The sequence below is a fragment of the Cervus elaphus genome, chromosome 15, assembly GCF_910594005.1.
Source record: "Cervus elaphus chromosome 15, mCerEla1.1, whole genome shotgun sequence".
Taxonomy (NCBI): Eukaryota; Metazoa; Chordata; class Mammalia; order Artiodactyla; family Cervidae; genus Cervus; species Cervus elaphus.
This window is the reverse complement of record NC_057829.1, coordinates 51,388,867-51,401,549: the sequence shown is the minus strand read 5'-3', so window position 1 is coordinate 51,401,549 and position 12,683 is coordinate 51,388,867. Positions and strand designations below refer to the sequence as shown.

The window sequence follows — 12,683 nt, the reverse complement described above, 5'->3', positions numbered from 1 at the left end:
AGGCATGTTCTATATAGTAGTAGTCTTAATCCACTGAGGAAACAGAGAGTAAGTTCTAAACATTATCATCCCAAGGGGGGGAAAAAAACTGTGAGATGACAGATGTTAAATAAACTTATTGTAGTAATCATTTCATAACATATGCAAGTGAAGTTATTATGCTGTAGACCTTAAACATGTGCAGTACTCTATGTCAATTATGTCTTAAGAAAACTGAAAGGGAAAAAAAAAAATCCATAAGTGACCTCATCTCCTAGAGAAAATATACCCATGCTGATCATAGCACTGCTCAGCCACCACAATGTTAAATGTTCCTGTTGAACCTACCAGCTACAGAAACCCTCATGAGAAAATACATAATGTAAAAACTGTGTTCTCAAACCTAAAAAATCATAAAAGTATTAGACAACGAAGGAGATGGAAGATCTTGTCTAGATGGGACCTTGGATAGAACAACTGTCTCCTTTTAATGACCAATCAAGTTGTCCTGCATGTTCCAACTAAGATTGTTGGAACTCAGCGCAGAGTATTCATAATTAGCTTATTGCCAACAATTCTGTCTCAGCCTGCCAGTAATAAATCTCTAAACTGATTGGTCTTATTTGTGAAAGTCCTCATGACCCCAAACTACAGATTAGTTTTTAAAAAAAAAACCCACAACAAAAACCATAAAGTCAGGAGACTCTGGATCTTCTTGTAAATTCAGTACCTTCTTTTATTTACAGAAACTACTGATTCCTTTTTTTTTTCCATTTATTTTTATTAGTTGGAGGCTAATTACTTTACAATATTGTAGTGGTTTTTGCCATAAATTGACATGAATCAGCCATGGATTTACATGTGTTCCCCATCCTGATCCCCTCTCCCACCTCCCTCCCCACTCCATCCCTCTGGGTCTTCCCAGTGCACCAGGCCCAAGCGCTTGTCTCATGCATCCAGCCTGGGCTGGTGATCTGTTTCACCCTTGATAATATACATGCTTCGATGCTGTTCTCTCAAAACATCCCACCCTCGCCTTCTCCCACAGAGTCCAAAAGTCTGTTCTGTACATCTGTGTCTCTTTTTCTGTTTTGCATATAGGGTTATCATTGCCATCTTTCTAAATTCCATATATATGTGTTAGTATACTGTATTGGTCTTTATCTTTCTGGCTTACTTCACTCTGTATGATGGGCTCCAGTTTCATCCATCTCATTAGAACTGATTCAAATGAATTCTTTTTAATGGCTGAGTAATGTTTCATAGTGTATATGTACCACAGTTTCCTTATCCATTCGTCTGCTGATGGGCATCTAGGTTGCTTCCATGTCCTGGCTATTATAAACAGTGCTGCGATGAACATTGGGGTGCACGTATCTCTTTCAGATCTGGTTTCCTCGGTGTGTATGCCCAGGAGTGGGATTGCTGGGTCATATGGCAGTTCTATTTCCAGTTTTTTAAGAAATCTCCACACTGTTCTCCATAGTGGCTGTACTAGTTTGTATTTCCACCAACAGTGTAAGAGGGTTCCCTTTTCTCCACACCCTCTCCAGCATTTATTGCTTGTAGACTTTTGGATAGCAGCCATCCTGACTGGCGTGTAATGGTACCTCATTGTGGTTTTGATTTGCATTTCTCTGATAATGAGTGATGTTGAGAATCTATTCATGTGTTTTTTAGCCATCTGTATGTCTTCTTTGGAGAAATGTCTGTTTAGTTCTTTGGCCCATTTGTTGATTGGGTCATTTATTTTTCTGGAGTTGAGCTGCAGGAGTTGCTTGTATATTTTTGAGATTAATCCTTTGTTGCTTCATTTGCTTTGTTTGCTGATTCTTATAAAAATAGATAAAAATATGAATGCTTTGGACTTTCTAGGTGGTGCTAGTGATACCGAACCTGCCTACCAATGCAGGAGACATAGGAGATAAGAGTTTGACCCTTGGGTTGGGAAGATCCCGTGGAGGGGGGCATGGCATCCCACTCCAGTGTTCTTGCCTAGAGAATTCCATGTACAGAGGAGTTTGGGGGACCACAGTCCATGGGGTCATAAAGAGTTGGACACAGTTGAGCGACTTCGCAGCAGCACGGATGCTTCATTATGGATCTCTTATTACTGACCATTTCCCTGAAGTGGTACATAAATTGTGGTGCCAAAGAACAAGAGGTAGGTTGATTACTGCTCAGTATGGCAAAATTTAGGACTTATGACTCAGCCCATTCTAGTTCATAAATGGACATGTGGTACCTGAAGTAAAATAAAAAATACACTCAAGTTGCTGTGATAAAGCTTTCAACTATTCGTGCTAATTACAGGAGTGATATCAAGAGTCAAATGAAACTATAAATAACCATCTGGCTTTCTTTAACCCAATATTCTAACATCTCTCACACAAACAAATTTAAACTGTTTAGCAGAGTTCAGATAAAAATGACTCGAATGTTTCTTTATTTTTCTTTCCTGGTAGAGACAGGGTGAAGTAAAAACAATACCAATATAGTATCACATTAAAAAAAAAAAAAAGCAAAAATGAGTAAAAAGAGCAGGAGTAGAAGATATGAATTAACTACATTTTGGATTATTTGTAGTACCTCAAGTAACAGTGCTAATAGCCTCTAGTCATTGTTGAGTTTAGCCAGGGGAAATAATGGAAAAGTCTAGGACACTATTAGGAGCTTTCTGTTTGTTTTTATTTATTTATTTTTTATTAGAGTATAATTATTTTAGAATGTTGTATTAGTTTCTGCTATACAGTGAAGTGACTCACAGTGGTGATCCGAGGTAGTTTCATTAAAATGTATTCTTAAAGTTAATATCAAATTATAAGTACATAAAAACCTCCATACTGGGCCATTTATTGAGGGCTGTAAGCCTCTGCATAAGTGTGCTAAGTATTCTGCCTATTTGACTTTTTCCTTATTTGTTTCCCCACATCTGTCCCCTCATAACCAAAACAACCGCATACAGGCCCACCTGCTTTCCATGCACCTGGACTCCATTTAAAACAAATCTTGTTTTTAGACACAGAGGGAAAAAGAAAGGAATGTAAATGAAGAGGGTGGCTTCAAGATGAATCTAAATACTTTAAGAGAAGTTGATTAGGTGGGCATTGGAACCATTGAGTGTATGCAGTAAATTTTGACTGTCTGATTCTTAATTTTAAGTGACCCACTTGGTCTGTATAGCCTATTCTTGGAATTCCTTTGTAAATGTATTGTTACACGTGCCTGCTCAGTCATGTGTGACTCTTTGCGACCCCATGCACTGTAGCCTGCCAGACTCCTCTCTCAACAGAATTTTCAGGCAAGAACACTGGAGTGGATTGCCATTTCCTACTCTGTGTAAATGTATAAATCACTCCGAAGTTTGCTTCACGGCTGGTGTGTGTGGCACATGTATCAGTTGTGAATTCAGCTTTTTAAAGTTTTTAAATATATAAGATTTTATCTCACGTATTTGAACAATTCTGTGATTTCATCAATATATTATTCTTAGGGAAAACTGGGTCGATTTTTAAAAAGGAAGGAGTACATGTAAAGCTTAAGCTCTAAAAAGGGAAATATTACAGGAAGCATATAGATTAAAGGGGGTGGTTTATGGAGACAATGTATGAAGCCCAGACATTCAGACAAACTTGGTAGCATTAATTCTCTTCAGTCACTAGCCACTGCCAAGCATTAGGCTTCCCTTCCGCAGCCTGTGGCTAAGTAACAGGGAAGAGTAATACAAGGGTAAGATAAAGTGTAGAATAGATTGTGTTGCCTTGCTATTTCTTCCCCCATTATATTAGGTGATGGAAGGTTTAGTGTACATAGCTTTGAATTTTAAAATATATATATATATTTAATATATATATTAACATTATATATTTAATATATATATATATTAACATTTCCTTCATGAATAGCATTTCCTTCCTTTCAGGCACCAGTATATGTATCCAGTGTACGCTGTTTCCTTAGCTTTTCCTCCTTTCGCGGTTCATTTTCCAAATTTTTTGTGGAACATCGACAGTCCCAGCGTGTCTTTCTTTCCCCTCAACCTTTGTGTTCAGTCGTTTGGTTTCCTTACAGTCCATGTTGCAGGGCTGAGAAGCAGATAAAACAATCTTGGCCAAGTTGGATAAGATGTTTAAAAATAAAAGATACTGTGAGCTGCAATTGAATAATGCCCAAGGGTCAAAGTAATTTCCCTTTGCATAATAGCTGCCTTACTCAGATGAGAATTCCCAATATGAAGTGTGCTGTAGAAAACATACTCAATTTTTCATTGCAAATTCAAAATGACTTTAAAATTGGAATTACTAGAGTTTTCTAATATCACATTTGGAAGTTTACATTTTGACTTTTTTATCTCTATCCCCTTCTTTTTGTGTGTGTGTTTTCTTTTAGTCTCCTTTCTAATCTTATCAATTATTAATTTGGGAGAAGATAATTTAGGGCGAGATTTGCTTTTCTTGCACTGCATCTTGAGGATGATTTTGTTTTAGTTGGTAACTGCTGTGTATTTTTGAAAATGAGCCTGGCCCTCCTCGCTCATCTTAGAATGCAACAAATGAAATAAAGCACGAGAGAATCAAAATGATATGTTTTCCTTCTTCTTTTTAGATGGTAAGGTTGAAGTTACAAAAGAAGGCGTGAAGCTGTGTACAATGGGTCCTGGAAAAGTGTTTGGAGAGTTGGCTATCCTTTACAACTGTACCCGGACGGCGACCGTCAAAAGTAAGGCTATTTAAAAAAAAAACAAAAAAAAACACTTTTCAGTGTCTTCTTTTGTTTGACCTTGAAGTGTTAGTTAATATGCCTCTTGGTTTGAATCTTTATAATTTCATTAATCTCGCTGCTAATTACTGGTTTGCGATACAGCTGATATTTTTATCCTAAAGAGTAATTGTTAACATTGAGTTAAATTTTATTGCTGACTTATTAAAAGTATCTTTTAACCTTGGACTCATAAATTAGGGTTTATAAAATTAGCAGTTTATGAATTATAATTAAACAGGAGCAAGATGTTGCATTTTCTGCCTTGAAGTCTCAGAATCATATTTAAGTACATTTTATATATCTCTCTATTTTGGGTTGCATTCCCCACATAAACTTCACTTATTCATTCAGTGGTTTAGAAAAATTAAGAGGAGAAATGTCTTTCGTCTCATTCAAACACTGAGTAAGATATCCTGAATTCTAGAATTGCGTCTGAGTATATTCTTGTCTTCAGCTGCTCATCAAGCTGTATATTATAACGTTTTTCTTTTCTACTGATTGAGCTTATTTTAAGTCGAGGCAATAAAGCAGCTTGTTTCCCTAATTTTACATGTATGTGTATATATGATTTCTCTAGCAACTTTTATTGCTTGGTAGAAGCAGCTGCAATAGTTAGAAAGAAAAGAAGTTTGTTTTAAATATTCCTTCTTCCTGAGTACAGGGTGTAATGAATGTGTAACAGAGCTGGAAGCCAAAGCTGACAATGGAAGGTCCAGAGCATCTTCAGGCAGAAATGTGTATTTAATGTTTGAAAAGTTCTTCTGACATAGTATCCTGTGAATGATTGCAATCCTGTTACTTTGATTAGGTTGTGTCATTAAAACAATCCTGTTGGGAAAATGACAATTAAATTGTTACTGTTAATTTTATCAGAGTGTCACTGATGATTTTATATATTGCTTTTATTCCTCTCAGAAGTATGGCATATGATTGAAAATATGACATTAAAACTTGGGTTGTAAAGAACTGAAGAATGCATGGCCAGCTAGAGTCACAAATTCTTACAGGTCTTGTTAGTGAATCACCTTTTTAGTCATTGAGATCGCTGTCACATCAGTGGCAACTGGGGCCCTTATAAACTCAGTCTTTCTTGACAGTTTGATTCTTGATGTCTGAGAACACAGAACTCTTTTGATTGATAGGCGCTGCCATGGTTTTATTTCATGTGATCATTTAATTATATGACTCAAGGAATAATGAAGCCCGATGAACCATAACAGATTTTGCCAGAACTTAAACTCACTGAAAAAGTGTCTTAACTAGAAAAAAGAGCAGTGATGACTCCATTAGGTGAACAGATTTTGCTATCATGCTTCATTTTCATGAGAAATATATTACTTTTAGGGCAAAAGTGAGCCATGAGAGCACCTTTGGATTAAAACAAGCTTTCTCTGAATTGTGAATACTTTTTTAAGGTTTTAAAATACCTAACTGATAAAAAATATTTTTATATACTGCTCATTTAATCTAACTAAAACCTTCCAAAGGCAAACAATTGATAGTGAGATGGTGCTTAATCTTGTGAAATATTAAATTGTTATTAAAGAAATACTTTAAACTGAATAGAATATTTAAATGAATTTTATAGCCCAAGACATTTTTTTGTAAGGCGATTGCTTGGCTTCATGAAAGTCAATTTTCTTATTAGGTTCTTATAAAATGCTGTTCATTTGTACTCGCCTCTGTTGTTCTCATGTTTGATAAATTTAAATAGACATTATGCATCTGCTCAGCAACAAGGAACTAGGTGTTGAATGCAAATTATAATCCTCACTATTTTGGGGTAAGAATTTTATCCATCATTAAAGGGAATGAGCAATAGATCATGTTCTTTAATTCAGACTCAGATGTCTCATGTGTGTGAGTATGTTTGTGTGTGTGTTCATCATACCCACTTAAGGTGTGGAGGATGCATTGAGAACAGTCGATGGTTAATGATGTGCAAATACATCTCTGCGTTTATAGGTGCAGAGATTTTGTGCATGCCTAAGGAATGTTATCTGTTAACCTCTGAATATCCTGTGAGAATTATAAAGTGTGAATAAAGGTCATTTGTCATTAAGGACCTTTTGTGTCATCTTCTGTACTGTCAAGGGAGATTGTCCTTACCAATTGGAGTTCTTAAACACTGCTTTGAATTTAACTTATACTCTCAAGCTGATCACTTTATAACTCCAATTAGATTCCATTGTGAATATTAGTTTTACCAGATGACCACAATCAGTGCTATCTCACTCTTTACATGTGATATTTTTTCAATGTCCTCATTTGGTTTTTCAGATCCATTTGTTTATCAGAATTCAAGATTGTGTCGTCTCTTATCTATATTTTTTATAGCCATTGTTTTGCCAGTGGTGACTATTTGGAGTAAATTTCAAAATTGATTCATCTACTTGGGTGCAGTAGTCTTTTACATCTGAGGAAGTTCCCCTTCCTATTTAATTGCTTGTCTAGCCACACATTTTTCCTTCTCACTTACCTGGCTTTCCCCTCACTTACCTCTTTTCCCTTAATATCACTTTCTTTCATGATTGAAAATGTTGATGATCTCTCTTATCTTCCTCCCTGGATCAGCCTGAAAGCTGCCTAGGATTTTAGTGCATTTTTAATTGCACAGTCATCACAAACTTTTAGGTGACATTCAAGAGCTCCTCAATGTACATGAGTCATTTCTTTTTCATGAGAATAACTTTTTGAAATTGTATCAGGCCTTGAATAAATTCCAGTGACATCCTCTGCTAATGAACGTGACCCAAGCACCTGTGGGTTGACTTTTTTTTTTAAGTAGGATATGATTTTTTTTATATTGAAGTATAATGAATGTATAACATTATATTAGTTTCAGATATACATGATTCAATATGTGAATATATTGCAAAATGATCTCCACAATAGGTATAGTTAATATCCATCACCATATATAGTTACAAAATTTCTTTTCTTGTGATTAGAACTTTTGAGTTCTGCTTTCTTAGCAGCTTTTAAATATGCAACATAGTATTAACTCTAGTTACTATGTGTACATTATATCCCCAGGACTTATTTTAAAACTGGAAGTTTGTACCATTTGACCTCTTTAACTCATTCTACCCACCCTTCACTGCCCCATCCTCAACCTCTGGCAGCCACCAATCTGTTCTCTATATTTGAAATCTTTTTTTTTTTTTTTTTAAGATTCCACATATAAGTGAGATCATAATGGTGCTTGTCTTTCTCTGTCTGACTTGTTTCACTTAGCATACTGTCCTCAGTGTTCATCCATGTTGTTGCAGATGGCAGCGTTTCCTCCTTTTTATGACAGTAGTCTTGTTTATATGTACACCACATTCTCTTTTACCTATTCATCAATGGAGACACAGGTTGTTTCTGTGTGGTTCATATCTCTTTGGGCATTAGTGTTGTTTATTTCTTGAATAAATATCTAGAAGTGGAATTGCTGCACCAGAGAGTATTAAGAGTCTTAATTTTTTGAGAACTTCCATACTGTTCCCCATAATGGCTACACCACTTTATGTTCCCACCAATAATGGATGAGGTTTTCTTTTTCTTCACATCCTTGCCAGCACTTATTATTTGTCTGTTTGAAAACAGTCATTCTAACAGGTGAGAGGTGATATCTCACTGTGGTTTTGATTTTCATTTTCCTAATGATTAAGTAATGTTGCACATCTTATCATGTGCCTTCTGGCTATCAATATGTCTTTGGGAAATGTCTATTCAAATGCTCTGGCCACTTTCTAATCAAATTGTTTGTTTTTATTTGTTGATATTGAGTTGTATGAGTTCTTTATATATTTTGGATATTCAGTTCAGTTCAATTCAGTCGCTCAGCCATTTCCGACTCTTTGCAACCCCATGGACTGCAGCATGCCAGGTTTCCCTGTCCCTCACCAACTCCCGGAGCTTACTCAAACTCATGTCCATAGAGTCGGTGACGCCATCCAACCATCTCATCCTCTCTCGTCCCCTTTTCCTCCTGCCCTCAATCTTTTCCAGTAACAGGTCTTTTCAAATGAGTCAGTTCTTTGCATCAGGTGGCCAAAGTATTGGAGTTTCAGCTTCAGCATCAGTCCTTCCAATGAACACCCAGGACTGATCTCCTTTAGGATGGACTGGCTGGATCTCCTTGCAGTCCAAGGGACTCTCAAGAGTCTTCTCCAACACCACAGTTCAAAAGCATCAATTCTTTGGCACTCAGCTTTCTTAATAGTCCAACTTTCACATTCATACATGACTACTGGAAAAACCATAGCTTTGAATAGACGGACCTTTGCTGGCAAAGTAATGTCTTTGCTTTTTAATATGCTGCCTAGGTTGGTCATAACATTAACTCATCAGATACATGATTTGCAAGTAATTTCTGTCCCCATTCTGAAGGTTGCCTTTTCATTTTGTTGGCTTTCTTTACTCTGCAGAAAGTTTTTAGCTTGATATAGCCACTCTTACTGGTTTTTGCTTCTGTTACCTTTGTCTTTGATGTTAAAACCAAAGAATCATATCCCAGACTGGTTTTAAGGCATTTACCACTTACGTTTCCTTCTAGGAGTTTTATGGTTTCAAGTCTTACTTTCAGGTCTCTAATCCAAAATATGTATTTTATTAAAGCTACCGATTGACATATGCTCTAAATTATAAGATTGTTCATAGTAATCCAGCTAAAAGAACTACGGTAGTTTGAAGCAAACTGTTTTCACCTGGGAAAAATCATCTGGGATTCTTATGAGACTAAATAAATGTATACCATTTGTTATTATGGTCATACCAGGAGGAAGATCTGATAGCACCAAGAAGAATATATTTTTAGAGCAAAAACCATAGTGATATGGGGGTGGGGGGGTGGGAAATCCATGTTATGTTACAGTAGTCTACTTTTATCTTATGAAACATTGATTCTTCCTCTGAGGAATGAGGATATACAAATATATAAAAATAATATTGAAAACATGTAACAGATGCCTTGGATTATTCATGACTTGTGTGCATCTTAAGTCACTTGAGTTGTGTCTCTTTGTGACACTATGGACTGTAGCCTGCCAGGTTCCTCTGTCCAAGGGGCTCTCCAGGCAAGAATATTGGAGTGGGTTGCCATTTCCTCATCCAGGGTATCTTCCCTACTTATGGATCGAACCCTCGTCTCTTATGTCGCCTGTATTGAAAGCTGAGTTTGTTACCATTAGTGCCACCTGGGAAGCCCATTCATGCCTTAAATAAGTTCAAGGGTTTTTTTTTGTTTTTTTTGTTTTTTAATTGTGATATGAAAATAGTTGCTTTGATTGCATATATCCCATTACAAGCATTCCAGATGCCGTGGGTAGGAAAAAAAAAATCAGTTGTTATATTTGATTTCTATAACGCCAAACAATGTTGTATGAATTTCACATTTTTGTCTAAATATTTTAAGATTGTATAAACAAAGGAGCATTTTACCATCCATTTTCAAATGCCATGAAAGACGGGAATTTCTAATACATTCATTCAATACCCATGGCTTACTCAATTCCCATACCTAAAAGCATACCATTATCATGTTTTCCTAAGTGTCATTCCTGGTTGTGATGTCACCTTCACTACCCTCACAGCTAAGGCAACATCAATTTACACTCACCCTGGGCCTCTTACCCTACTTCTATGCCCAAGGTTCTCTCAAATCACAAAAATGGAGACGTTACTGGAAGCATAAGATGGAAAAGGCACTTAGTGTACACTGAGAGAGAGGTTAAGTGGTACATACCCTGTTTGTACATTTGCGTAAAACATGCCTTATTTTTACCTGGGCTTCTCACAGCCAGTTCTCACAACTATACAGGCATTTTTTGAGGTTTGAACCACATGCTCTTTGCTCCAACTTTAGTTGTACATGAATTGGTATTTTTGCCTAAAGGTGCTGAATTGAAGCTTAGTCCTCTTACTTTGAGTGCTCCACTGAAAGTGCCCCAAACCTTAGCCAGTATATTATTCATATAATTCATTCAAAGAGACTCCAATAAAAATCCAAGACTAAAAGTTCTCTCTTTGTAGGAAAACATCTTGGTACCGGAGTCGGGTGATTACCATATACAAGTTACTTGCAAAATGGCTTTGGTGGGTGTAGAAACTCATTTATGAATGGACTTGGGCAAAATATCTGAATAATTCTTTCTTCTTAGATTATTTATACAAGTATTTTAAAATTCCTCAGTACTACAGTCCTAACACAAAAGAACCTTACATATCCTTACAAGAAATCTGACAAATTGGGACTTGAATAACGAATAACATCCAATTTAATGTGAATACTTTCAACTTTCCATACTTAAACCTTCCTGAGATATTTGTAAAAGGGGGAAGCTGAGCAATTAAGATATTTCACTGTGTCAAAGATGTTTTTAAGAACAAGTTGAAAGGTTTAGATTTTCTGTTTATTTTTGTTTTTAAAGTAGATTTGAGTGTGTGCAGTAAAATGGTTGTGTTTTCCCTTGCAGCTCTGTTTCAAACACTGCATTATTCAGCCTGACTTAAGGAAATCTGCCAACTGTCAAAACCCTAAAAAGATGAATTGGGAAAAAAAATAAAAGGAATTTGACTATAATTTCTTGCTCAAATAACTCTATGTACTTTAAAGGTAATGCCTATACCTCTCAGGTCAACATATGGTGCTTTTTATTGGTAAAGAAATGCAAGGAATGGATACCAGTTTTATTACTGATATAAAGGAATCTTAGCTGAAGCTCTTGGAGTGGCTGTAAACCTTGACGGTTTCTTAAGATGACTATATCAAGAAGTAAGCAATTACATAGCTTTTAGGAAATGTTATTATAGTGTTCCATAAAGTGCCATTTTTATGATAACGGTTTTCATGTTGTAAAAGTGAACCAACATTGTCTGCCAGTACAAGCAGTTGGCGTGTGCGCAGTTATTACCTGGGGTTTTAATGACCGGGAGCAACCACATACTGTCATGCTCCTTGTGCGCCAGTGCAAAGGCAGAGGAGATAACTGTGTTAATGAGACAGTCTCCGTTTTATCTTCAAGAGGCAGATTAAAAAGATGCATGCTTTCCTTTCTCCCAGTCCAATGAATGCTTTATACCAAGCACCCTGAAGGAGGACACAACAACAGCTTAGATGATAAAGACTAGAAATATGACCCTGATTGCAGAAAGAATAGCTCAGTAACTTCCCAGAAGTTGTCTTTATTGTCTCCATCCTGGACAATGAAACAAGCAGATGATTATGGCATCGTCTTGAAGGAGCAGGTACCTTTGTTTAATGACTTATTTCGATTATCTTTTTCTTAGTATAATTTTCTATCACATTGGACAATGAAACAACCAGGTGATTATGGCATCGTCTTGAAGAAGCAGGTACCTTTGTTTAATGACTTAATTCGATAATCTTCTTCTTAGTATAATTTTCTATCACATTGGTCTATTAAAGAATGCTGTACCATGGCTGATTCATGTCAATGTATGGCAAAAACCACTACAATATTGTAAAGTAATTAGCCTCCAACTAATAAAAATAAAGGGGGTAAAAAAAGAATGCTGTAAAAATTAGTAACATAAATCCAATAATCCCTAAGAAATACATTTCTTTAATAAGGAAAGCAATTCACAAGGTACCAATGATGATATAACAGATGAGCATAAACAAATAGACCTGCAAAAGCTATTCTGTACATTCATTAACAGTTATTAAGCTATAATCTTTTTCTTTTACAGCCTGAAGCTATTTTTCTAGTTTCTTTTGATGGTGACTTTTATGATTAGAATTGATTTATGATTTATACTTAACCATTTCCAGAAAAGATCTAAATCTAGTATTGACTAGGCCTGTCAAGTAGGCATATGTTAGCAGTGCTTCTTGGGATAAAAACAAAACCCTCTCACAGTCTAAGGAAGGCACTAGTACTTAATTCCTTCTGGCATGGGTGCATGCTAAGTCGCTTCAGTCATGTCTGATTCTT

The 12,683-nt window shown here is 36.1% G+C and overlaps 1 protein-coding gene across 4 annotated transcripts in view; it reads left to right on the top strand.

Moving 5' to 3' along the window:
* PRKG1 (protein kinase cGMP-dependent 1) overlaps positions 1 to 12,683 on the top strand; it is a 1,340,863-nt gene that overhangs the window by 473,266 nt on the left and 854,914 nt on the right. For 3 of the 4 annotated variants that reach the window (XM_043924973.1, XM_043924972.1, XM_043924975.1), the window contains exon 3: positions 4,585 to 4,698. In XM_043924973.1, the coding sequence (XP_043780908.1) occupies positions 4,585 to 4,698 (114 nt within the window). Of the gene's footprint in view, positions 1 to 3,773; positions 3,778 to 4,584; positions 4,699 to 12,683 lie in introns of those variants that run through there. The other variant, XM_043924976.1, reaches the window with a different exon arrangement.